The sequence below is a fragment of the Oryzias latipes genome, chromosome 12 (assembly GCF_002234675.1).
Source record: "Oryzias latipes chromosome 12, ASM223467v1".
NCBI lineage: Eukaryota > Metazoa > Chordata > Actinopteri > Beloniformes > Adrianichthyidae > Oryzias > Oryzias latipes.
Window position 1 is genome coordinate 12,377,845 of NC_019870.2, and position 27,770 is coordinate 12,405,614.

Below are 27,770 nucleotides of genomic sequence, written 5' to 3' on the forward strand. Positions count from 1 at the left end.
TATCAGGAGAGTAAAGGGGAAGCACAACAGTAAAGTGGAAACGGTGGAACGGCCGCAGCGCAGAGAAAATGACGTGTGCCTGCAGGGCGAGGTGGCACAGAGAGGTGCAGAGGTTACACAGAGTTGATGGCGGGATTAAAAGTCCGATTGGAATCTTTCAACTCGAGAACGAACGGGAGTTTAAACGAAACCAAATCCAGGGCCACGTGGGAGCACGGACATTATTTAATGAAGTTTGAAATTGTTTGAGATTGAAAGTCAGTTTGAGCGGAAACGTTTTATTGTGATAGCTGTAACATGATTGAGAAAAATCTAAAGGATCAAAGAAAAAGGGTAAATCAAAAATTGTATTTCATTTTAAAGAAAATGAACTTTAACATATTTGAAATGAATGTCCCCTCAGAGCCCACATTTATTTGAAAACTAAAGACGAACAAACAAACTTAAAGAATTTCACAAATTGCAATGTTGAACAACTGTTTGTGACTGCATACGTCTTCCGTATGAACAAAAATGCATTTTCTATTACAATTAAACATGTTTTAACTTTATTTTGTTCTGCAATTAAGTATCCCTAAAATATCATTTTTACCCAAGACTGTCAGCCAATCGAAAAAAGCTCTTTTATGTTACATTTCTTCTCTTTCCAGCGCGTTTCGACAAGTGTTCTTCCTTTTTACGGTGATGTTTTGTTGTTCTTTCTTGTGTGTCCGAATGCAGCAAAGGTGGGTCACCTGCGGCGACAGGTGGCAACCGGAGCTGGGGGGGGGTGAGGCTGGGGGTGGGAGTCAGAGCCGCAAACATTTCCGACTCCAGAGATAAGACAACATGCAAACCCAAACATTTTTCCGGTTTCTACTGTAGAGCGTAGTGTTTGGGGTCAGCCTGGAAGTGGAAACGGATGCGTCTCTCTTTAAGAAGGCTATAATTTAAAGTCACGCGTGGAAACCTTGAACAAATCCCCGCTGTTGGGGGAGGGAGTGTGCGTGTCCAAAAACCTGTTTGTGAAATGAGTATTTCTAGACATAGATAAAAACATTTTTATTTAGAAGTAATGTAATACAGTTCCTGCAGTCTTTCCAGGTTTCACTGGAAAAGGGGCGCGTAAATTGGTTTGAAGCGCGCTCCCGCGGTGATCTTGTTTCGGTGCACGCTCCCGTGAAGAAAGAAGTTTGAAGAACCCATTTGTGATCAGGACTGTTGGGTCAAATCATTTGGTAAAAAGAACAGGATTGATGAGGTCATTAATCAGTGTAATATACAAATAAATAAATAAATAAATAAATAACAACAGACAATTATCTGTTTATCTGGTTAATCCAACGATCAAACTGGATTTTCTGAATTTCACCGTTAGATATAATGTAATTTATGTAATTTTGATGAATGAAAATAACACATTAGGAACTGCATTTCAGAATATCATGTTTGCATAACAGTTTATTTAATTGTTTCACATCTGTCAAAAAAAGCAAGAAAATGTTTATAAATAAAAAACCAAGCATCAAAAGGGAATAACTTTTTGACACGAGAGCCAACCATCATTTTCTGCAGAATTATGTGTACTGCACTCAAATCAAAAATAGGGCAAATTTCAAAAATATGAGAGCAGATTGAAAAGGGAGAACAGAAATTTTTCTTGTTGTGTACTTTAAGTAATTTAGTAATAGACACCTCCGGGCATTTTGGGTTATCAGATGTCTGAAGCCCCCAAAAAAACCTTCAAATTTGTTTATCTGGTTGCTCTTATCAGATTTTTGTGTTCATGTAAACAGACTGGGTGGTTATTGGGGGAGAGCAGAGTTATTTTTGACACTGCAGAGACATCCTTTTAGAGGAGAAACTTCTGCCAACAGCTCTCCTCAGCTTTGCCCCCCTCTTCTTCTCAGTGCACTTCTGTCCGACCAGCCTTTGCCATCTGCTGCGTGCCCCTCCATTCTATCCCCTCATCTTTTTTCCCCTCATCTTCCTGTGTTTTGTGAACTGTCCACCTTCCCTCCAGCTTTGTCTATCTTAGAGCGGCCCTGTCTTTTGTTCCCCCTGTGTCCCCCATTTCCTTTTCGGTGTTACCCTCTGACCTCACTCCAACCCCCCACCCCCCACCCCACCCACACCCACACACACACACACACACACACACATCTTTTCCCTTTCCATTTTGCTCACCATCCCTCCTTACCCACCCCCAACATTCAATTCTTACCCCAAATCTTCTTGTTCTTCTCTTGACTGCTTCCCTTTTAGATTTCTTTTGGGGGGCTAATAACTGTTGCCAGCAAGAACCACACAAAATCCCAGCATGACTTCTATTGTGAGGACCACAATGGCATACAGGCAATAATAGCCTTTAACTGAACATGATGTTTAGTTGTGTTTAGTCCACATGCAACCTGGACCGGTGGTCACAGGTGACCTGCCTCTCGACTCTGCACCGTCTGTCACCCATTCTGCGCAAAATCTTTCCACATTTCAAGCGCAAGCGGCATAAAGGTGCAGGAATCTTTCAAACTAGGTGGTCTTTACCTTCATGGCTGACATGAATGAGCTCAATGTGGGAGATGCTGACCACAAACACACACACACACATCCTCCTTGATCCTCACAAACTGGTAATTGCAGGACACTTTGATCAGGGAGCCTGGTGGACCTTGTCGTCATGCCTGTCAGTCAGAGGAGATCGCCATAGAAACAGCCATAACAAAGATGGCTATTGGCTACTGTGTTTGGAGCGGCGTAGAGTCGAATGTCCTCATGGGAACTCAGGTGTTCATTTGTGTCAAATGGAAAGTAAGTGAGCCTCTTTATCAGAGTGAAGATGCAGAAAATGACATTAAAACAGTTTTCTCTCTATGCTTCTTTGGTGCACTTTCCAAAAATTATTCAGGATTTCTATTTGAAAACTACATTTTATTGCATTTAGAGTTTTAACTTAATCATTTTGCATAACCGGTTTTTGTTATTTGTAAGTAGACTGTTGCCACTGTTACCTTTTTTTTCTGAAAGTAAAAACGTGCCACTGGAAAAAAAAGAGGAAAATCATTATATTGTTATGGTACTAACATTTTCACAGATAAAATTGTATTCTTTTAATCTTTTTTTGCATGGAATTTCAGACTCAACTACTCATGAATTTTTAAAGACATTTCATTTAGTGAGTTGCTTTCCCAGACTAATAAAAAAGAAATAACTCAGAAAAACACGTTTCCAATCAAAAGTCTCAGTTTTTCATTTCCCATGGTGCAGACATGACCATTTTCCAATAATGAACCAAACACAGACATTATCTGTTCAATTCCAAATTTTTCCACCAAACGACCCTCGCAAAATTAACCACATTCCCATCAGTGTCATCTGCATTGGAGCCCTTTGTTAAAATATTTATGGATTTTTTCTGGCAGTAGAAAACAGTTTTCTGTCAAAACACGAGAAGCACAGTGAAACATTAACATCAGTCCGGTCTTACAATGCACTACGTGTTGAGAAACAGCAAACCTTAGTTGCTTGTTCATGATTCAGCATTAAAAAGCAATCTGGACAAAAAACTAATATAAATATTCTAAAGGCAAAAGGCTTTCGATAACCAGAATTAAAACTAAAACGGCAATTAAAAGAATAGTTGAACATGGTGGTGGTAGTATAATGGTTTGGGAAACCTGAAGAGGTTGTTGTGGCTGATGGTATTATGAAATAGACTGTCAAAGGCATCTGTTCAGGATTAGTTAGGTTTTGCTGCAGGATAATGATTACAAACATGCCAACAAGTAAAGGTTTTTATGTGGGCATTTATTCAAAGTTTAATCAAAAAAAGATGCTGTAGTGTTTTTTTTTAATAGTTTATTTAGAAAAAATCGTTCCAATGCACACATACCAATTTCCAATACACGAATACAACAAAGAACAGTCAATCGAAATATGGTTATGTTAGAGACTCGTCATTTATGACCAGTTTGCAGTTTCTGCTGTTGTGTGTGACACCAACCGAGTCTCATCCCAAAATGCGTAGTAGCTTCGTTTGTCAAAAGGGAAAAACGTTACAGTTCTACAGAAACGGGCTTTGACTTTTTGGATGGACCCAGCCAGCCATTAGGTTAAAGGGAAATTCATTTTTCACACGTACTTTTTTAAGGCTAAGCAGAATTCTCTTTTTTGGTTTGTGGTAGACTTCAGGTGAGCTTTCACTCTTGTTAAACAAAGTATTCTGTCTGCGGAAAGGTTCTCTGCTGTCAAACTGGTTGATCCTAACTGTGAAATCTGAACCTGCCCTTCAGTGTGTTAAAGACCCATTCCAATGAAAATTGTGTTTTTAACATGTTCTTGTGGCACTTTTCTTATAATGAGGACGCGTATAAAGAAAATTGAGATTAATTTCTGTTTATTTCTTTATTCAAATCGTGGTAAGTCCTGGCCACAACTCAGAAGCAAATTTCTAATGAGCTCCTGCTGCTCTACAGATATTATGTCCTAAAAATAGAACACAGCTTTTTTGTTTTTGCCTAAAAACAGCACAATCATAATTAAAACACCATTGGGAATGATGCAATAGTTTAAAAGATGACTGGAGGGGAACTTTAAGTAACTCGAAAGTAATGCTATTTTCTTGTATTTTGTATTTTCTTCATACTTCTACATTTACTGTTGATGCTTCCTTGTATTTCTATGAGCACATGTGTCCGGTATGAAGTTCTGCTTCACTTTTGTTCAGTCCCTTCCACGGCTGACTCTCGTAAAAGTGGCTGATTCCCACAGACAGTAACATAAAAAAGACATGTTAACTCTGTAATGACAGCAGGCATTAACAGAGACGGAGAGAGCTCCTGCAGATTTACAGCTGAGATGTCCCACTGTTGCTCCATCTCTGAAGATTATGAATCGCCCAGGGTAATAGCAATGTAATTAGGCCTTTACTGTCGCGTAATTTTCCGTCAAGCACTCTGTCGATATCCTGGTTGATGAGGTTGAAAGTGAGATTGGAATCCAGTGACCCGGGCCAGCGGCAAACACACACACACACACCTACACACACACCAACATGCAGTATGAATGTTGTGATATTTGCTTTTGTCCCAGTGTTGATCTAAGCTGACATTATGCTGCATGGCCCTGATCGCTGTTTGTCTGAGCGTTGCATTTGTCATCTGTGGGAGGGCAAATGAGGGATCAGGAGGAAAGTGTGTGAGGGTGGGAGGCAGGTGGAAAAAGGAAGAACAGGGTGTGTATGTGTGTGTGTGTGTGAGAGAGCAGCTTTTGTGTGTCAGTTGCAGATCTGCTGGTGTGGAAGCAGATCTTTTCCCTCAGTGACTCTATTAATTTACCTCATTTATCTTAACCACCTCCCCTTCCCCCCTAGTAAATACTGGAGATCTCACAAGTGTGCTCGTGTGTGCACAAGAGCACACACATCTGGATGTGTGTGTGTGTGTGGTGGAATAAAAACACAGCAGCTCCCCTTTCTATTCCCAGAGGACAAATCCGTGGCGGAAAAACTCATTTTCCTGCAAATAGTTTGTCAGCCAAGCTAGGAGAAGTGATAAATTATCACAGACGTTAGGTGAAGGAGGACGACTTGAAGAAGAGGGAAGCCCTCTTTCCCACACGTACACACACACACACAAACACCCTTTTCCCCATCTCATCCTTACAATCTCCAACATCTCGTCCGAATCTGTTCTTTCACATTTATTTCTATTTACCTCCGATTCTCCTCATCCTTCGTCCAGCTTCCGACCCAAACGGACATAATCATTTAGAACACGTCCTGATACACATACATGCACAGACACACAACATTACACAATTCAAGTTGGGGTAAAAATTGGCTGCCCCTACAACTGGAGTGTGACTCCCCCATTCCAAATGATGAATTGATAGCCAGAAAAATGGATTTGTTTTTCAACTAGTAACACATCAAAGAAATAATAATTCTGTGAGGGGGAGAGTGGCGGGATGATGAATGGGGTGGACAGCTGGATCACAGCGGCACGCAATGGACTGAGTGACTGAGTGAGATATGCAGAAGGAAAAGGAAGGAGAAAAAAGTAAAATCAAACACCGTTGAAAACTGTTAGCCGTGTTTTACAGCAGTTCCCATGATCAAATTTAACATCTTTTTCTGTAAAATATTTCCCAAACTGGCATTACACTGCACACAAAAACTTTATAACAAGTCTAAGCTTTTAGCTTTTTGCATTTACTGATTCCTATTGCTTTGGAAATACGCATTAATATGTTTCATCAGCTGTGTGTTAAACAAAACTCATCTTGACACCAAAATTATAAAACTCCTTGAAGATTTTTCAAGTAAAATTCAAAAACAAATTAGTCATTTTAATGATATTTTTGCAGTTGTGTGTGAAAGTTTAATCGATGCAAATATTTAGCAAAAAAAAAAAAAAACTCACCGAGTCAGGAAAATATTTTCCAAAGTCTAAAAGAGGTGCTTAAACATTTTTACTTTAACCTGGACCTCACTAATCTTTAATGTAGAAAACTCAAACTTTTACACATTTTTTAAATCCATATGGGAGGAGAATATTTCAGATAATCTATCCTATTGACTATTATGTGTTTTTGAGATAAAGAAATATTTGTAGTGCATTTATGTATAAAGAGTGATACTGACTACTATTTTAAAGGAAATGTGGATTTTGCATTTGTGCATTCACTCTTAAGAGGATTGGCTTGATACTTTAATTTTTCTCCTTTTAAATTCTTTTTTTTCATTACAGAATTTCAAAATTTAAATTTTTAAATGTGGAAAACAGTGGTTTAACTCTTTCTAGACTGAAATAGGTCCTGAAATGTACTGGCTTTGTGTCAACACAAACTGCTAACACAAAGCGTCAATCTGTGAAGTATGCTATGTTAACATGGAACAAACTGATGTATTGATTCATTTATTTAGGCACACACTTGTTTTTGTTTCACATTGATAAAAGACATAAAAGTCAGACTTCTTCTGTGTAGAAATACAGGATTGATTCCAAATCTAAATTTGTGGTTCCAAAATTTGCAATCGTTACTTAAGACGTTTTTAGAAAGTCATTGTTTCTTTTTGACAAACGCAAGGTTAAAAAAATAAATGAAAAGGTTTCTGAGAAATGTGTTGTTGGGAGAAATAAAAAGTTTAATATTTTAACCCAAACAAAAAAATGATTCAAATGTACTAAAATGTGGCAAAATAACCAAAAAATGACATAAAAGACAAAAAATAAATATAATCATAAACTCATTTAAACTCACTGAAGTCTCATTATCTAAAACAGAAACAGCTGTGGATAATTAAGAGTAAATCTTAATAAGAAACATAAAGAACATAACAAAGCACTAAAACTAAAATAAAATAAAAATCACAATTTTGCCAAAGTTCATAGAAAATGTCCCATTTTCAACATTTCATCTAATATATAACCATCACACTTATGGATGTAAACAGGATGTTTTGTTGATGGTCACGTCTGACAAGAAGGAAAGTTATAGCACTGTTTAAACCTTAATTTTTGGCCATTTTCTGCACTGACATTAAATAATATGAAACCCAAAAACAAATCTTTTGCTGTCTTCCCACTCAATGCAATAATTTGCTGAGACAATAACTGAGATCATATCTTCACTATCATCACACTAATCATTTGTCCTTGTTTTTGTGCAGTCCTAAAGGCAAGAATAACACGATTGTATCCATGTAAGCAGCTTTCAGGAACTCATTCAGGCCAACTCACAGCGGATTGTTAAAACTAAAAGACATTCTTCTCATTTGTTCACTTCCCTCCAGCTTGTTTTTTTATTTTAAATTCCTAAGCATCTTTCTACAGTGGCTGTTATCTGTTTTCATCTCCCTCATTTCTTCCAGTTTTTATCGCACCTTTCCTCATCCCCTCCACACATGCATCCTTTCCTCTCTGCTCGCAGTGATTGATGGAGTTAGGCAACAGAACACAGAGCAACGTGTGGCCAACAGTCCAAGACAGCCGGCATCAGAGGGAAGGAGAGGGGCTGGGGAGGAGGAGGAAAGAGGGTGGGGATTAAATGCAGAGAGAGGTGAGGAAGAGAGGGAACCAAAGCGGAAGGGAGTCAGAGTATGTGTGTGTGTGAAAGGAGAGGAGGGAGGAAGAGGAGTGTATGAGAGAGAAGGGAGCTCAGCTGAAAGCCACAGACTTAATTCTATGCATCATTAAGCAGTCTCACTCAATGCAACATCCCCTATACATCATCCACGCTCGGTAAACACAACGATGACATTACATTAGCAACTGCAAATGAATTTTCTTTTTAGAAAGGAAATTGAGAATACTCTCCTTCTCTCCCAGTTGTACCGTCTCTGCAAAGCTTCGGAGATGTAAAGCGCAGGGAGATAAAAGCAAAATAAAAAACACAATATTTTCCTTTCCGGCGCACACTTGCAGGACTCATGTGTGCACCAATGTCTCCCCCCCTCAAATGTGTTTATAATGTGCAACCAACAACTTAACATGAACATTTCATTTGCTGCACAGCTGCAAAAAGCACAACATTTTTATTTAAAAATGAGCTAACTTTGAAAAGCTGCATAAAGATTGAGTGCAATTTGTTTGCATCTTATTTAATCCTGAGAATGGCAGCATCACACAACTTTGCCTCAGTTTGTTAGAGGTTATTTGTTTTGTAGAATTTTCTACATTTCTACAAAACTTTGCACTTGGGAAAGTTTGGGAAAATCCTCTTCACATCCAGGTGCTACCATGGTAACCACTGATTTGAGGGTTGCCGAGGAGGTTCCCATCATTTTTAATTCTTGTTCACTCCATAAGCCTAGTATGTCATGCTATGTGTCCTCCAACAAAGACACAAGTACATTTATGTCTCAAATTGTTTATGTTTTCTTCAGCTTTCATTGTGAGGATTTTTAACACTCTGCTCCATTTCTTGGTTTGGAAATTGTACAGAAGGTAAAAAAAAATCACCTGAGGACAGTGGTAACCACAGCAAACCAACAGCTGGGAATCATATCGCTTAATATTAAAAATCTCTACATAAAAATCTCTAGGTTTGGGTGAACTGCTTACACTATGCTGTCTGGATTGCACCAGAATTAGCATCTTCAAAAAGCTTTTTTTGGGCAGATGTAAAACTGGACCAAAGAAGGAAATCTGAGTCTGGTTGTAAAAAAGCTCCCGTGAACTACTGATAAAATGTGACCCTTTAACACTCGAGTGTTGACATTCTTTCAACTACATTAACTCTTCAGCTGTTTACGCTATTAAAGCGATTCTAGCGGATTCTGATCTGGAGAAAAGCACCCTTGCGCTTATTTGCAACACTTTACAGTAGTGAAGTGTTTACACAATCAAGGGGTGTGTTCAAATTCGAGGGCTGCACTTTCCAGTGGCCTCGATCTTCCCGGGCAACGTTGGCGAGCGGGTAGGCCGGATGTTGACGGCTGTGAATTTGGACGAGTCTAGCCTTTAGATAATTCCAGCCATTTCATCTGCGAACGTCTTGTTGGCTAGCAACCATGAGTCCAAAACAGAGAGGAGTAGTGAACCAGGCATGGAGCTAGAAAAGTGTTCCTGGCTTATTTGATCCAACTTTTAATCTTGGAGGTGTAATTATAAAAAGGTGTAATCATCTCCAACTCCGAGTCCTGCTTCACAGTCCGCCATTGTTGTCAGAAAATCTCAAGGTTCGGCCGCAATGCATCTTGGGATATGGACAGCATAGTAGGATACACCAGACCAATCCTTGAAATCGGGAAAAAGAAGGCCGTGTTTGTTGGCCGCATTTGAAGGAGTTGTTGAATTTGGACAGCATTTACCACTGCGCTGTGACGTAAGCAGCCTACAAATGCAGCCCAGGAAGAACGCAGCCCTCGAATTTGGACACACCCCATGTGATTTAGATGACTCTGTTTTGCTAAGAAAAGCAGCTTTGTGTAGTTTATGTAATGTGTTACACAGCGGAGCAAATCCAAAATAAAAAGCCACTTTTCTGCAGGTCAGAGTCAGCAGGTTGACGTTGATCGTCTAAACAGTCGAATTGTCGAAGCATGCCATAGAGCGTGATATTTAGGTATTGCTGGCAACATCTCTGGTGTTGAAGGGTTAAGCATAAATGAAGATGCCGCTTTCAACAAGAAAATAACACATTGATTGAAAACAAAATGAAAACAATCAACTGCCTTCAATCAAAACAGTGTGACCCTCAAAAAAGTTGCGAATGTCTATTTGGTAAAGGTCAAATGGTTACAATACAGTTTTTGTGTGACTTGTTTTCTTCTTTTAATTTTCCTTTCTGATGATGTGCTCAAACGGGGCACTGCTGTAACTGTGTGATGTTTTCAAGTGGTTTGGTCCATCCTTTGCATTGTTGAAGCAGGCCAAATTTAGTGGAGGTAAAATTTTTTTTTTTGCCATTTTCTTCTATTCAATAAACTTAACCCCCAGAGCGCTGAACAATGCACAACTTTGTGTTGCTATCAAAGAAGTTATTTCAACAGAAGCTATCAAAACGATTCTAAATGTCTTTCTTTCAAAGCTTGTTGGAATTTGGAGGGTTTTTGGTTTCAATTGATTCAGAAAAAAAGGGCTACTAAGGAAAACATAAACCGCAGCCATGGGCGGTTTTAAATGGGGGGCGAAAAGGGCGCAGAAGACTTTGGAAGGCTGGCAATTGAGAACAGCGGAATGGACGGCCGTTACTAATCAAAGGATAAAAATTACGTCATTTAAACAGTATTATTTTTGAAGCAAATAATTTGGCCGCAATGCATGTTTTTGCAATGCTTAAAGAATCTTGTTTTGATGATTTCCTAATCTTTGTCAATATTGATACTTATATTGACTCAAAAATTGAGGGGTCAAGTGAGGGGGGGGCTCTTTGCTGGGGGGGGTCCCCCTTTTCCACTCTGTAGCTCCACCCCTACCTTCTTTTCCTATATTTATTGGTTCTAATTAAAGAAACTCATTAGCAGTTTGTTGTTGTTGTTGTTGTAGAGGTATTCTTGGCCGAGCCCCTCCCAAACAATTTGTGGTTAGCATTGACGGACTGCAGCAGAAGCTAATGTAATGATAGATTCTTGGATGTCCTGTTAGCACACAAAAAATTGTGGGTGCACACACACATTCAGACACCGCAACACACAAGCGTGGGCTTGAGAACATGTGGGGAATATAAATTATCAGGCAATTTGAATGAATAATCGTGTTTTTATTGCACAGATTATGCCCTCTTCCCCTACACTAGCTGGGCTCTGAGGCCTGGGAAATCTATTAAGGCGATGCCATAGATCATCCCATCCGCTGTGGCGTGCATGCAGATCGGTCGGCTCATTTGAGAAATACTGAATCGGTTACAGTAAAGTAAGCCCCGGATTGAGTCAAATGTAAAAATCCAAGCATGTGTGAGGACCTGTCAGGGCGCGCTGTAATGACGGATGAGGCCGGGCCTGTGCTTCTGCAATATAAGAATAAAATCATGGTGCCGGGGAGGGACAACGGAGCAGAAGTGGGGGTGTAAAGGGAGTCGATTGAACCAGATCAGTCAACTGATAAGGCCAATCAGTTAGTACGCTGAGGCTTGGGACGGCGGAAAGTGTTGTTTCCTCCCTGAGGAAGGGTCACAGAGGGGTCAAGAGTATGACCTCTCACCTTACGCACGAAGAGAGTGAAACACCACTCAGGCAGTTATCGATTCGTAATTTTACTTACTCTCCAGTCGATCTCCACTTGCAGTGTGAGTGAAAGCGTGAGAACACAAGAAACACTGCAGAACTAGACCTTACACTTTTGGTCACTTTAGTTGGGTTTTCTAAGAAATAAACAGTTTAAAATGATTTAAAGTGATGGTTTTACCCTAAACTGTCAGAAACAATTATAGGTTCCCAAATAATGTCAGGAAACTTCTAATAAAATGTTAAGAAATGCACACAAAGCTACACTCTGATATGATCTGGGACAATCTCCTCTGCTTTCTGTCTCACAGGCATGAAAACAAGAGCCGTGGACCCCCTCCTAGGCTGACCCCACAACCGACCCCTTCCACGCTCTAAAAGTGACCTGCTCCAAGGTGCGAACTGCTGTCTCCTGAGCCTCCCGATCATTTTTATAATCCTGTCCCTCGCTGTTTATGACTCTGCAGCTTGATTATAGCAAAGAGGGACACATGGAGGCAAGAGTCCTGCAGAGGCAAACACAACGCATCAAAGAGGCGGTCACTGGAATGTGGTCATTTGGTGTTTGTTCTATCATCTGGTATCAGCACTTATCTTCTTCATCATAAAGGACTGAGGTGAACCAGGACAAATGCTGTCTGTATATACCAGCTTTTTTAAACTTTATTTAAGTATGTGTTAAACCAAAGAAAAAGACGTGGGCGTATAAGAGCACGAGGGAGCTGTACAGGATTTATTTCCCAAAATGAAATGTGAAGGAGCCAATATGAATATTACTTTTTTTTTTCAAACATTGATTTGTCGCCGTGACACTATGACACACATGGGAACAAGCGCCACCGGTCAAAAAACTAATTTTGAAGATTCACACAACGGTTTTTCATTATTAAATCAATAAACAAAATCATTATTAGATAAAGAAAATGCATCACATTTCACTGAAGGAAAGAAAAATAGCTGATTTTATGTATGTGAAGTGTGGACACCAGGAATGTTAAAAAAAAAGTTATTTTATTAGTTAGTAATGAGAACAATTCGATAGTTTTGTCACTGGAACCTTTTTCTTTGCTTAGTCAAGGTAAATGCATATAATGCAGTTCCTCATCCCATGTATAAAATGAAACTGCGATGATTAATAAAAGTAGTGGTCTGTCTCGTGAACAATTTAAAATGAATTATACTGCATTTTTTATAGACACACATAAAATATGTTTCCATTTTTTTTAAATCTACGGTATGTTTGATTCCTAAAAGCTTGCCTGGTCCAATGTTCTTGTTTTGTTGTAAACACTGTTGATCTCTTATCAATCAACCATAACAGGGCTTCATTCTTCATTAGCTTTATTTGGCTAGCTGCATTATCCGCTTTAATACGCTGATTTAAACAGATACATATTTGTCTGTTTTGACAGTAAATAGCAGAAAAATATTTACCAGCATAATAGAGCCATCATGGGACAAAAAAAGATTCAATATTTTAACATCTTTGTTGCTACTGTCACATTGTTTAATCATTCGGACAAAAAAAACTTTTCAAATCAGTTCAAAATGTCTGCAGGGTTCAATCAAGAAATAATGTTTAATGAGTGCAAAAAACAAATTCCTTGCAATTTATACATTAAAATTTACAAGAATTAAAAAAAAAAAGTTGGTAGTCAATGCATTGGACTAAAACAACAACACAAAACATTTGATATATATTGAAAATGTCATGCAGAAGTTTGAAATTGTGTTCTTTTTAGGTGCACACAGTGTGATATATCTGTTTAATAAGGCTTTTTCTGACTGCTTAAATGTATTTCTTTACAAAAAACAAACAATGTGATTTTGGAAAACAATATTATTTATTAACATACAGCATTTAGTTATCATACCAATAGACAATAGTGACATTTTTAATCTCTTACACTTTTACTGCATTTAACTTTTTTTTGACACTCGCTTTGTGGTTTGCTGGTTCTTTAAAAGTCACCGACCTCATTCTGAAATAAAAAAAGACCTTTAATTACGCACATAATCTCTGTCCCTCGGTCATGTTGTCCGCGTGAGTCAATCAGACTCAGTGCTCTTGGCTTCTCCTGCGTGGAAGTGGGACTGGTTGGCCTGAGAGGCTGGGAAAATCCTGTGATTTATGGCCTTATGCAGGCCTGACTGCCTCTTTGATGATAGAGCTAGAGGTAACTAGGACTGGTTGCTCCAATTCACTCCTCTGTTTGGCAATTGCACTTTTATTCATTTGAGTTTAAGAGCGTTTCACAGCATTTGCCTTCTGATTTCTATTCCATTTTAAAGAAATGGGAACAGATTAATCAGCCTGCGTCATGCAGAAATTGAAACAAGTGAAGATACAGTGTTTTATTTGATATGATCATTTAGCATTGGAATCTAATAATATCTTACTTGAATTAAAATTTCATTTTTTAACATTATTTTCTTGAGAAAAAAAAACGTTATGGCATAAAACAGCTCGTTTAATTAAAAAAGAAAAAAGAAAAACTACAAAAGTATTCAACTATTTATCTATCTCTTTTGAAATTTGAGTCTCACGTTTGAGTTTTCCCAAACACAACACAAACAAAAATGCTAAAGCAGGAACGCGTATGCAGAAACTAAAACCGCAAACTCCCTGTGGCGCCTTAAACCACCATGATGCCAGTTCTGAGTGGTTCTGCACTCATTCCAGGCTCCATCAGAGGACCGGGCAGCTCTGATATATTAAAATCAGCCAACCTTACACATGCAGAGTAGGAGGAACACACAAATGCACACACAGCAGCAACAGCAGCAGCAGCAGGGCAGTCAGTCAAGGCCAAAGAAGGAGGTTTATTTTTATCATGGGCAAAGGTGCCAAATCATGTTGGTATGAAGGGGACTATATAAATGCAAATTGTATTGGAGAACTATTAGTCCTGGAAAAGGTCTGTATGTAAATGCCCTCTTTGATCACAGTGGTGCATCCATCCAGTTCAGATTAGGAGCATTTTTAGCAAATGTAGCACAAAAAACTACAAAACAAAACGATTTTCTGGTAAAATCGTGATGAACATGGTGGAAATCAAACCAGCTGGATGAACAAGGTGTTTGAGGTTCATTACAAAATACAAGAGAGAATGACTGCTTCTTTTTAGTGTGGTTCTTGGTTTTTGGTGACTTTTGAATTTTCTGTAAGGCAGAATTTCAGAATAGGAATGAGCAAAACACATAAGGTCCTGTTGATTACTGCTGATTGGGCCTCCTCTGTGAGTCTGTGACTTAAAATCCATCTAACAGTAATAGGGAAGGTGTGTTTTTGTTTTAATGGTCTCTTTTGGAGGACGATTATGAACAGAACAAGTGAAAGGAAACAACCACTATGCTGGTTAGAGGATGAGAATTGATTGTTAAGATGTGACGAAAAGAAATTGGCATAAGGTCGCCCTCTAGCGTTCATAAGATATATCTGCAGAACTCCTGAACAATTTTTTTTCAACTCCATAAAGAGAATATTTGAAAAAACAATAAACAAACAAATAAATAAAAACTGATTATTTACAGACTAATACAGATTTTGCAGAGATCAAAAGAGGGCAGTAATTTAAAAAAAACTATAAAAGGATATATCAAGTCAATCACTTCTCTGACTGTAGGAAAAACTAAAATAAAAGAAATAAAAATGTGTTACCGCTGAAAAATGTCTTTGGTGGCGGAATTATTTCTTCCGAAATTTTATGTTTCTGCACACCCATGTCATGCCATCCTATGAAAGACAAGAAAAGATTATGAAACATAGTTTTAAGATGGTTTAATGAAAAATGATACAGTAATTTAAAACATTATAAAATAATTTTAAAAAACCTATCAATATAGATGATCTTAGATTTCCTAAAAAGTTGGCTATAGGAGGACTTTTTCTACATTTTATGGTTTTAAACTCTCCACTAAAATTTTGATGAATTTTATTGGATTTCAACTTGCATCAACAACACTTCTATCTTCATACTTTTAGTGCCTTTGTTCAGATACTGTATTTGATCCTCACAAATGCATGTGGACAAGAAAACTGACATGTCTGTCCTTTAAAAACAAGCAGCAGCATGACTCAAAATAACTGACAAACATTTCAGCTTTTTCCCCCAATTGCTCAAACCTTTTAACATTCACTGGTAAAACTTTAATATTTTTGTGACTTTAAAGACCATAAGTTATAGTCAAAACCGGCGCAGAAATGAAAGTATACTCAAAGAAACCAATAAAGCTTCTAACAGCATTGAATAGATGTAGTACATTCAAGAGCTGGGTAGTAATAAAGCACACTTACTCAATTGCATTTACTTAAGTAACTTTTGGTAAAAAAGTTCTTCAAAAACCTCTTCTGCACAATAGTATTTATTTTGATCAAGTTATAGACCTGTACTCCTACTCAGTTACACTGTAACTGACAAGTTACTTTTTCCTGTCTTTGTTTCTTTACACACAAAATGAAATCTGTGCTTATGTCAGCAGTAGCAGGAAAAATGCATTAAAAGTTAAACAGCAGCATGGGCCAGTATAGAGTAAACATGCTGGGATGTGGAGAAATGCTGAAATCTCAGTTAAAGATAAAGAATCTTGTTTATTACGTTTGTAAAGCAGTAGGGATGTGTGCTGCGTTTTTTCTCCAATAAGACAAAACACATTCTTTTTTTCTCCAAATCAAAATATAAGCCAACATGGGTTTTTAACATATTAAAAGACTGTAAACCAGAACAAGTTCCTTCTCATGACAGAAAAAATGTGTTTCAGCTTCTGCAAACAAGTTTTAAATATAAACCACAGAAGGTCAAACTGTTCCTTAAGACTTTTGTCATCAGTTACTTTTATACTTTCACTCTTGTAAGTATTGGACGCATACTTTTCACACTAGGTTACTTTTAGGAATCAGGAAACTTTATTGTCATTTTACCACAGGGATAAAACAAAATGTGTGCCTCTGGTCCCGGGCCAGCCGTTTACAGTAAGAAGACAGGAATAAGTAGCATATCAATATGATATAGTATGATTCCTATTCCTCCTTTTACTTGAGTATCCAATGATCTATCATTGTACTTGGATATCCCGTTTGGATATTGTACAATCAATCCTCACAAGCAGAAAGCACAAAGCTGGAACTCTGGTTTAAAGAGGCACAAAAAGCAGAATTGAAAGAAATGGGCTCACAGACTAGTCTTTTTTTTACCCCATTGAAACACATTATGTAATGCATTCCATCAAGTTTAAAATCTGTCAAGAGATTTGTTGCCACACTGACAGCCATTCTGTCTCCAGCTTGGTGAGTTTGCAGGCAGTGTTTGTTGCATCTACCTGCACTCCCTCTGCGGTGAGTGCTGAGCAAGCCTGCACCTGCCACATGCGATCTCTGATGGTGTGCAGGTTGAGACTCTCCGCCAGCACGGATGCAGGAGAGGCCGTCATTAAGTCCTGTTTGTTGGCAAAGATTAGCAGCGGCACGCCAGCGAGCTTCTCCTCCTCCAGCAAGTCGGCGAGCTCCTGGACGGACAGATGATTCTCAATCAGTGACGGAAAACGAAAACTCTGAGCTCATGTTTTTAAGTACCAGTGTGTTGCTGTTAAATGCTGTCCTTTTAGAATGCCATGCTGCGACCACTAAACAAAGACACAAAAACATGTGAAAATCTTACCAAACTTGTCTCGTCCAACCTTTTCCTGTCTGAGCTGTCAATGACATAGATCTGTGAACAATCCAGCAGAACAGGGGTTGACAGGACTGTTAGCAAAAAGGGTCCTTCTCCTTTCAAATTAAATCTACCAGCACATCTGTGTTGTCAAAGTAACTTCTCCAGTAAGGACGGATCTTGCGCTGCCCTCCAATGTCCCAAACGTTCAGCTTGAAGCCAGAAGCTTGCACGCTCTTTATGTTAAATCCCTGTTAAAAGATTACATCAAGGATCATGATTTCATTCTAAACTGGCTTACACTTTCGGATTTGCTTTTGAGAGGAAACGAAATGAGAACGTGGACGCACTTGCGTTGGAGTGATGTGGCTGATGTCTTCAGCAGCCAGCTGCTTCAGCAGGGTGGTTTTGCCAGCGTTGTCCAATCCGAGCAGCAGTAGGCGCACCTCATGGTCCGGAGACTGCTTCAGTCTCCGAAGGATGGACAACAAGCCCTGCAAAAAACAAAGAAAAATGGAAGAACACCTGTGAGAATTTCCTCACTGCAAACATGAATCAGAGAGGCTCTTCCTAAGAGCTAGCACCATCTACTGTGCAAGAATTCATCTGTTGACCTCTACAGCCACTAATAAATCTATAAATATAGCAGGTCAGAAGTGCTCTTCGGTCGGCCAAGAAAAGGGATCTGCACAGTAAGTGGCTTGTTACCACAGAGTCGCAGAGGCGGCTTTGGCTTAGGCTGTTTATGTTTATTTTGCTGAGGGAGAGTTAATCAGCCTATTATTTGAAGCCAATTCAACAGAATCAACAGATCTGATTGGTATTTTACCCGTTTTTTTGTGTACAGGCTAAATCTAAACCCAAAACATAAACGTCTTACAAGTCAGAGGAATCTTTAATTTTAAAAAGTTTTAAAAATAATTTTCCATTTTGTTTCTTTTCACTTTAAAAGCTTACTGTAGAGTAACTATTAGATTCCCTTCAAAATAAATTTAGAAAGTAACCCATAAGAAAAAAAAAACCCAACCGCGTAAACTGGAGCTCAATAGCTTAACTACTCTGGATTAAAGCAGTAATATCTCGTAAAAGCACAACCATTCTTTGTGTAAATACGGGCCAGACACTCAGTCATCATTAAATATCAACGACAGGTTTAAACAAACTCACCATGTCTTCTTCTCCTTAGGTGCTCTAGTTGCTGATGCTCATGCTGAGTGGATTAACATCCTTCCTATCATGCCACTTGAGTAAACAGCTGTCAAGGATTGTTGCCAGGGAAACAGTGACGTCAGTTCAAACAACCAGATTAGGAAAGGGGGTAAATTTAAAAATTTTATTCCCTTTCGGGGTCACGGGGCTGCCGGAGCCTATCCCGGCCACTTGTGGGCGAAGGCAGGGGACACCCTGGACAGGTCGCAAGTCTGTCGCAGCTTTATTCCTTACAATTTTTTTTTATTTATAAAGACCATTTGCACAAAAAAAGACATATACGTGCATTTATTTGGGTCTTCGGGCATGTCCAAAATCCAGCGCATGGAGCAAATGCTGCCCGCGTTCAATTTTCCACCGATCCACAGGCTATGTGTTCCCAGCACTGTCTAAATACAGCATGTACGCATTGTCGACTTTGATTGTCTTTGGACCTGGATTTTTTTTTAAGGTGTTGTAAACCTGTGGCAACAATCTATGGCTACATGACAAGAACAGATCTATTTGTGTCATATCTGTGTTGTTTTCCTGTTCACGTGATTTAAATGTAGAACTTCACAGAGAGCATTTAAGAGTATGCAACATTTCACATGGTATGAAGCAAGATTTAACGTTGACATAAAATGTTTCTTAATTTGATTTTTGGTCTTCAAAATTAAAATCCACAGTAATATATATATATATATATAAATATACATATATATATATACATATATATATATATATATATATATATATATAGCCGGTTTAGCTCGTGCTGGTTTGCGGCGCCTTCCATCCGTGAAACCAGGGTTCGACTCCGGGCTGCTCCCTGTTCCCTTCTCTACCCCTGTGCCGGTTCCAAGCCCGGTTTGAGAAGGTTGCGTCAGGAAGGGCATCCGGCGTAAAACATTGCCAAGTTTACCATGCGACTTGTTCGCTGTGGCAACCCCTGATGGGAGAAGCCGAAAGAGGAAGAAGATATATATATATATATATATATAATATCAAAAAGTTTTGAGTCCCCTGGTTTAGATTAAGGCTTGCTTTAATTAAATAGAAATGTACAATATTTGTATTTAGAAGTGCAGTTTATGAAGTATGATAATGGATATAATGTATGAATAGAAAAAATGTGATGGTTCTTAAATACATTTTAAAAAATTGAGAATGTCATAGGTTCACAGTTCACAGGTGGAAACAGCGCCCTCTATCGCTGAGTCGATGTCTGGGGATACATATTAGCCCGACCCGTCTTCTCGGTCAAACAACAAAAACATGTCCGAGGGTGGCTGATCCGCTACTAGTTTCAGCTATCTGCCTCGTCTCTTAACTGACTGCTTTATGATTAGGGTTGTAATTTCGGCCGAAAACCCAGAAAAATGCCACAGAAAGCAGTGGGATCCATTGTAGGTCTTCTTTGCACCGGGACCTGTCTAGTAGAGGTAAGCTGCGCTGGAGCTCACGGGCTCGGCGCAATCTTGTAGCAGAGACCCCGGCTTCTGGGCTGCGCGAAGGCCTCCAGTACGATTCTTTTTGTCTTTCCCACAAAGGGAACAGGGCACACTCCTGTGTTGTGCAGATGACGTCAGTTTTCAAAAGTTTGTTAATACTTTTTTTCGGCTAACAAGATGGAAAATGTTATTTTCCAACCCGGGCATGTGTCTTATCAATTCCGTGACACAATATTTTGTGTAGATTAACATTAGGCCGTGCTAACACAGGAGTCCGGTAAATCGACATGTTATTCTTCTGCAGCTTCACTTTAGCCACAGAACAATTAGCAAACCGTTCAAAGCATCGAGTTTATGTCGTCCATATTAATTCTTTGTTTTCAAATAAATTTATGGTAAAAATAATTATTTGAAATCTTTATCTGGTATTTTTCAGTGGCATTTCAAACTAATTAAGGTGGTTTCTTTCTGAGCAATTAGAATTTCTTGTTTATAATACGGCTTTTTAATAATGAAACAGGCAAACGACTTAGTTCAATTTGACGCTAACTTGACCCCATTTGTTTCACTGTTTCTGAATTATAATTTTTTTAATTTTATTCTTACTTTGTCATGTTGCACCACTAAATATCAGTACATTTATACTCTCTAACCAGTTTAAAAATGACAAAAATGGAAAAATAAATACATGAAATCCCTTTAACAGCAAGACAGGTCGAGTTATTTTGTTGTTTATTTTTCAGTTGTGGGTTTGTGTGTTGACTCGGGGCTTTCTTGTGTGTTTGCTTTGTGTGATTTCAGGGCAAAGAGTTTTGTTTTGGGGTAACAGATAAGGAGTATCGCTGTGAAATGGGGTACTGCTGTGCCGACTCGCAGTGCTGCACATACTATTATGAACTCTGGTGTAAGTATAACTGCATTTTAAGGGTTTGTCTAATATTCTTTTGTTAATTTTTTAAGATTCTTGACCTAATAACTATGGCTTTTGATCATTTAAGCTTGTGCTACTAGTACATTTTTTTTTAAACCTTAGATTGCTTTCAAATTAGTTTCACTTTCACATAAAGTCTATTAACTTCTGTGGCTTTCAGTGGCTTTTCCTGTTTGTTTTTTTAGCTCATGAAGTGGTCTCGGTTTTGTTTATCAATGCATCTGTAGTTCTGGTGTTGGTTTTTACTTCTAGGCTGTATTTGTCTTGCAGGGTTTTGGTTGGTGTGGACGCTCATCATAATGCTCAGCTGCTGCTGCGCCTACAGACACCGCAGGGTTAAAATGCGCCTGCAGCAGGAGCAGCGACAGCGTGAGATCAGCCTCATGGCCTATCAAGGAGCCTCCAGCTCCTTCATTTCGCCTCCTCCTTTGAATTTAAGTGAGTTTTTATTACCTTTTAGAAGGTTTTTAGTCTGCCTCTTTTTTTTGACGTGTTCTTGAGTTTCTTTGAGGTATGCCGTCAACATATCTCAAAGAAACAGTCTGCTTCTCTCAGTCATAACTTCTAGTTCACTTGATTTGGCCTTACTGGGCTCCAAATTGACTAATTCTGTATTGAATTTTGTGTTTCTCACTAAAGCTTCAGCTCCTCTAATGTGGAAGGTTACTCTGGTCATTGGCAGAAACAGGATATCAGGTCTACTAATGTAACAAATTGGGAGTTGGGTCAGATGTGTGCCTGACTGAGTCCCAAACCTGTGGTGAACATGTTTGACTTCAAGTCAAGAATGAGAACACGACTCTTGACTCTGCACATACATAGACAGTGACTCAGGCAGAAATCTCAACATCTCCTGTCCTTCCTCGTGTTTATTCACCTCTGTGGTAACCTAATGAAGTACCTACTGTAATCATTCTTTGTTAGGCTGATGACTTTGAAAATGACAAATGTCAACAGATGAATGGAAGACGTGTGTTTGCTCAGGCGAATGCTTTTGTTTCTGTCGACCTTCAGGGTTCTGGAATGACTGCAAGCTTCCCGACTACGAGGAGGTGGTCGGCCACCCCCCGACTCCACCTCCTCCATACTCCGAAAACCCTCCGGAGTCGGCCCCAGCCTTACCCCCACAGCTACGCCAGACAGACGCCTCCTTCGTGCAACAGCCCCCGCCTCAGGCACAGTCCGGGGTGGCCTCCAGCTCATCATCGAGCCAGGAGGTGTCTGTGCTCCCACCACAAGCTCAGCGTCAGGCAGAAGGGAATGCAGAGGAGGACGAGGAGCTTGTCACTCGCCGCAGGCATGTCACCGGCGACTCGGGGATTGAGGTGTGTGTTTGCCAGCTGGATGTCTGCGAGGGCTCGGGGCTGGAAGAGGAGAGCGGCGCTGAGCACCGGACATGCAACATGTCCAACAGAGACTGCTGCTCCGCCTCTCAGCAGGAACCTTTGGGACCGAAGGAGGGCAACTCGGACATGCCCAGCCAAACCGGCTCTGGAGACCACATGGTGTGATCCTCAGCCCAACTAACTCGCCAACAAGTGCAGCCTCCTGCATCCCACAGGATGGTAACCGTTGCCATTATTGTCGCCACAGGCTCTGTCTGTTCTTTGAACAAACACAGACATTTGCCATTTAAAGGATGACGATGATAACCGGTCTGTTACAGCGCTGTTGAGGCTTCTCCTCCTTCTTTCTCTTCTCAATGGGAGAAACAACAAACACCTGCTGTTATTCTCTTTTTTTTTAAACACAGCTATGGGTGTGAGAAGACAGCAGTTGATTGTGACTTAAACCAAAACTCACCGTTCTCCTTGCTGTCTCCTTCAGCACTGCTGCCACCTTTCCTTTTCTGCCCTGCCACCTTCATAGGTTCAAAACATTTCTGCTCATCCCTGCCAGTTGGCATCTAACCTCCTGCAGGAGGGGAGGGGGTCACGCATAGACATGCCAACACAGTCAGCAGCACATCTCCCCGCGCCCCTGCCACGAGCGACCTCCCTAAAACGAGGCAGTTAAAGCAGCGTGGTATGGGACAAAGCTAAAAGTAATAACGCTCCTTTTCCTTTCCGAGGAGTCGAGGGCGCAGCTGCACTGACGTCAGCTCTGAGGTCACAGCAACCAGCATTTATCATTTATTATTATTATTATTTTGAAGATTGTAGGATTTGGGTGGGGACACTCAAGCAGAGCAGAGATCAGACTGTTGTTTGATGTTTAAATGTCACTCCAACCCGACATCCACGTTGACATCACAACAGCTGAGTGTCCGTTAATTAGCATGATCTAAGAGGTGCTCAGCACTTCAGTGATTTATTAATGGCATGCATGCAACCACCCTCTCCAGTCCCTGACTGCAGGAAACAGTAGAGGAACAGAGCAACCTAGGATTTCCTCTTGAATAGAAGCGCCCTAAGGTGGCTCTTTTTGGTTTGTCCGTGAACAAACGTTAACAGGAATCTGATCGCTCACAATGTAGTTTGCGTGCTAATATTGAAGGATGTACGTGCTCTTTGGGTTTTCCTCTTTTAACCAGATGTTCGTCAGTGAATGCCACACGGGTCACCATTATTTGCAGCAAACGTTTGTGCAGGACTGTGTGTGCGTTGTGGACAGTTTGTTTTTGTGCTGAAAGAATAAAGGGAAACGAACAATTACGGTAGATGCTCTGTTTTTTCCCCCTCCATAATTTTGTTTATATAGAGTAGCATTTTTTTTGGGGGGGGGGACTGTTTCACCACCTGCTTTCACCCCATCGGCTGCTCAGCGCGGGGCTCCGTTTGAGGTCAGGAAACGGACAGAGGTCGACCCCTTTTTTTTGTGTCTGGATATAGCTGGGATTTGTTTTTAGGAGCGTGTAAGCCAGGATATTTTGGTATGCAGTGCTGGTAGCTAGGTTGCCAGTGTAGTCTTGGGTCTGTTGTTCTGTCTAGTACTTGGCAGTATGCGTTTAAAAGAGAGAGAGGGGGGGGGGGTGCGGTGGTATTTTCCACTGACAGCAGAGGTGCGTTAGCAAGTCGAGATGATTGCAAACTCTGCTCTGCAGCTTCTTTCCGTCAGATCAGTGATTGACTCTGATCACATTCAGGCCACTTTAGCTCCCAGAAGGCACTCAAATCAATAGATAATCTTTGCTTCAGAATGGTAACTCACAAAAGAAATCTTTGTTAATAAGCTGACACAGACTGAGCGGTCGGTTGATGTACTTTTTAGGTCGAGTTTTGAGCAATTCTCCTCATTCTCTTGATTTTTTTTGTCTGCTCTGTGTTTGCCAAAACGAGCACAGTGTAAAGACTCAGGTCACATCTGCTTCTCATTAGCTGTTCTCACCATCTCGATACGATCTTGTCAGCAAACTTTTTCAAAACGCCACAGCCTGAATAAGCAGTTTGTGGCCACACTGGGCTGAAAACAATTGTACATTTTATTTTATTGCTTTATCCCAGACTACATTCAGGTTATTCTGAAACTTTTTGTACTGATCTGCACTGAAATCTGTTAAAAGACTCCCATGGATTCGATGCTTTTCTAGTTTTTGTTCGATGCAAACGTTTTGCTTTCGGGAACATGAACAGTGCCGTCTGATGTGGCTCGCATGTAGCAGAGACGACCATGAAAAGAAACGGCAGAAAACGGGCAACAGCTGGAGGCGGAAAAGCAAGCCCGCCTGTGTGGGCGCTGGCAGGTGCTTGAACGTGAAGCCATGCTAACTCAACAATGACCTTTCCAGAGGAGCGGTTCCACTGTGAGCATGGCTGCACACGTGTTAGCAGAAGTAACATCATTTTTTTTCCCCCCTCCTGACTGCGTTTGTCAAGCAGCCTTGTTGCATTTCTGTAGAGCGGATGTCTCGATCGTTGAGGCGCGGAGTAAATCTGAGCCTCTGTCTGTGGTGATCCTGCCTTATTAGAGTAGTTGGGTGCTTGTCTTCTCCTTGGAATTGTAAAGTTTGTGTAGTCGTGAGCATGGTTCTTAAAGCCAGAGTAGGAGAGGCTTTGCGTCTTTAGATAGCATCTGATCTTGGGAATTAGCTTTTTTGTGAATAAAGGATGTGGTATGTAAACTTAAAAAAAAGAAAAGCCTGTGGACCGACGCTGTCGGATGTTTCCTCACAGCTTTCACCTTGGGTTGGTTTTGTTACTGAGAAGTTGAAAATACTGTGCGTCTAGTTAGCTGTGGCACTGATGGGTTATTATTTTTTTATTTTTTGCCAGATTTTTGCGTTGTGCTCATTACGGATTTTGTTTCTACATATCTGGCTGCAGTTAGATTGTAGAGTTAAAAGCATGAGAAAAAACAATTTGAAAAAAAAACTTGTTTTAATGGATTTATTGTGAATTATATTCAGTTTTGGGGGCTTTTGAGGACAAGAACACAAACAGAATTGACCTTTAATGCTAAGGTGCACCTTTGCCTATTTGCAAAGTTGGAGGAAAAACTTTGTGGGGAGGGAAAGATCAGGGGGATTTTGTGCATTTTGAACTGGGGGGGTCCATAAAATCATGATAACCAAACTAAGCTATGCCTCCTGGTTTTTCACATGTTTACTGAGAGTAAGGGCTATCTTGAATTGTTTGGCAGATGTCAATTCATCCTTAAACCACATTTGTAGAAATCCACTTCCTAACACGAATGTGTGCAGCGGGATGGGAGTCGGATCTCTGAATGTTGTGGTGCAGTTCACATTTCTCTGTCAGCTGATTGTACATGACTCTGTGTGTGTGTGTGTGTGTGTGTGTTTTCTAGGCTTTAACTTTGCCTACTTGTTTGTGAACCTCCACAGAGGTGCGTGATGCAATCAGAGCTTCACCCGCTGCATGTGTGGATGTGACGCCTCTTTGTTGACCACAAATCCGCCTCCTCCACCCGCGCGTGGCTTAGCAACACAAACCAGAGGCTTGTTTGTTTTGCTCAGCTGCACCGGGAATCCTTGGTAACGAAAACGCGGTGGCTTCCACCTCATGCAGGCCCGACCGTCGACTGAATCGCCTAACGTGTGGCGTTCTCACGCTTGGCTGCGACTGTACCACTCCACGCGTGCGGTTTGTTGTCACTACGGTCCGTTTGGTTTTACATTCTCAGGGTTACCGTTACCGCCACGTGTCTCCAGAGCGCCAAAGCAGTTTGTGTCACCGTTCTGTCTGCATCACACATCTCTGTAAACTGTTCTCTACCAGGCTATGCAAAAAAAACAACACAGAAAACCTGCTGCGACCCCTTTCTCTGTCCTGTCTGTGGGCCCCAGCGCAAGCAATAGAACTCTCAGTACTCATGGCACTGCACTGTACTGTAATTTACTTTGGTCGGTCTGTGTAATACATATTTGTTTAAGAGAGTTTGTAAAAAATATATATATACTTAAAATGCTACCACAATGACATGACTGTCGGTTCTTGTGTCCTTTTTTTTTTTTTTTTAAAGTTCACTCAAGTTTTTGGGGTGTTTTCAGCTGTGACTGGTACAAAATACTGAACCCGTTTGATTCTCAAGAATACAAATTGAATTGAATTAATGACTCAGCATGATTTGACTGAAGAATTCCTTTTTTAAACAAACAAAACAAATTTTATTTGGTTGAGACAATCAACTTCAAAATGATCGATTTAAATGGATCAAAGGTGGAACTTTCATTCATAAAATAGGTAATTCTTACTATAAAAGTAGGTTATTGCGTAAAGAAATACAAGAAATGTACCTCAAAGTAAAATATATATTTGAAATGAGGTAAAACTGCTTCAAGGGAGTAATTTCAATATGTTGAAAAAACTGACAACATGGCAAGAATGTGATTTTATTTATTTATTTTTTTACTAGAAGGGTTTGAAGGTCAATTTCAGTTTGATAGAAGAAGCGAGATTTACACGTAGGCTGGAAAACACTCACGGCAGCTGGGATTCTTTGAAAAACTCAAGGTCAAACAGAAAGTTATTGACCAAAGACGGCCAGCAAAAACAACCTCGCTGGATATTTGCACCAGCCAAGTTCAAACAAAAATATTTCTATTTGGATAGACGAGACAAATAAGTAGAGGTGGAACCATTTTTCTAAAATCAGTCACAGAGTTTTGGTACTAAACTCTGATGTTTCAGCCTTCTGCAGCCACACGCAGCTTCCGTCTGTCAAATAGTAGTCCATCAGTGACACAGGACGACGACGTAAAGCACAGCCGTCCATCAGAATGTCTGACGCAAAAAAACGGAACGAGATTCAGTCAAAGTCCAGCTTTTGATTGAAATGCTGTGAAAAGACGTCAGGAGAGCTGCTGGTAAACAAGAGGCCTGCAAACGTCAATGCTCTCAAGCAAAGCAGGAATAAAGAAGGTTTCATCTAACAACATAACCTCATTTCAAAAATGAATATTTAAAAAAGTTTTAAGACAGGCAAACACGCTCCTCCATCTGTCACTATTTATACTGAAAGAAAATCAAGAATTTTTCCTCTTAATTTATCATATGAAGGTTCCACATTTGCACGCATTTTTATGCACAAACTGATGCTGCCTCTTCTGCTTTTTGTTTTTTTAACATAACTGTCTAACTTTTTTATTATATTCACTTTGGAGAATATTCCTCTATCCTTTCAGAATAAAGGCTCTGTAATTCACAAATAATAAACTGAGGTTTACATTAAATGGACTCCACGCATAAGGATGTTGGGAATGTTTTTCACTTTGTTTAGTGTTTGTCTAGTCCTTTTTTTTTTTTTTTTTTTTGCAAACACTCTCTTCATAAAACTTGTCACAAAGACTCACATGGTGCCTGAGCACTAAAATGTCAAAAGTAAACAATGCTAGAAACTGGAAAAAAACTGGGATATAAAAAAGTGCCAGAGGTCAAGTTTTGGTGATAAATACAAAACAAACATAAAACCCTACAAATGTTTTTTTGGTTTTGTTTACTTACAAA

At 39.9% G+C, this 27,770-nt stretch overlaps 2 protein-coding genes across 2 annotated transcripts; one reads left to right on the forward strand and one right to left on the reverse strand.

The window, feature by feature from the left end:
• Positions 1-12,384: 12,384 nt before the first annotated feature.
• On the reverse strand, positions 12,385-18,569 carry LOC101160749 (ADP-ribosylation factor-like protein 3). The gene is made up of 6 exons (XM_004074761.4): positions 18,463-18,569; positions 17,646-17,789; positions 17,430-17,546; positions 17,302-17,352; positions 16,964-17,149; positions 12,385-15,380 (listed from the first exon to the last, which is right to left on the reverse strand). The coding sequence occupies exons 1-6, from the start codon at positions 18,463-18,465 to the stop codon at positions 15,333-15,335; spliced, it is 549 nt and encodes a 182-aa protein (XP_004074809.1). The 5' UTR covers positions 18,466-18,569; the 3' UTR covers positions 12,385-15,332.
• A 1,121-nt stretch (positions 18,570-19,690) lies between these two features.
• On the forward strand, positions 19,691-26,245 carry LOC101175494 (WW domain-binding protein 1). The gene is made up of 4 exons (XM_004074896.4): positions 19,691-19,928; positions 20,739-20,841; positions 21,139-21,306; positions 21,883-26,245. Exons 1-4 carry the CDS (start codon positions 19,866-19,868, stop codon positions 22,377-22,379), a joined length of 831 nt encoding a protein of 276 aa, XP_004074944.1. The 5' UTR covers positions 19,691-19,865; the 3' UTR covers positions 22,380-26,245.
• The last annotated feature ends 1,525 nt before the right edge of the window (positions 26,246-27,770 follow it).

Excerpts from the sequence above, each read along its gene's own strand:
- LOC101160749 (XM_004074761.4), bottom strand. Across the intron at positions 17,150-17,301 it reads GGTTGGACGAGACAAGTTTG|GAGCTCGCCGACTTGCTGGA; the intron begins GTAAGATTTTCA and ends CTGTCCGTCCAG. Across the intron at positions 15,381-16,963 it reads TCACCGCAGAGGGAGTGCAG|GATGGCATGACATGGGTGTG; the intron begins GTAGATGCAACA and ends TGTCTTTCATAG.
- LOC101175494 (XM_004074896.4), top strand. The coding sequence starts at position 19,866 with ATGCCACAGAAAGCAGTGGGATCCATTGTAGGTCTTCTTTGCACCGGG. Across the intron at positions 19,929-20,738 it reads CCGGGACCTGTCTAGTAGAG|GGCAAAGAGTTTTGTTTTGG; the intron begins GTAAGCTGCGCT and ends GTGTGATTTCAG. Across the intron at positions 20,842-21,138 it reads ATACTATTATGAACTCTGGT|GGTTTTGGTTGGTGTGGACG; the intron begins GTAAGTATAACT and ends TTTGTCTTGCAG.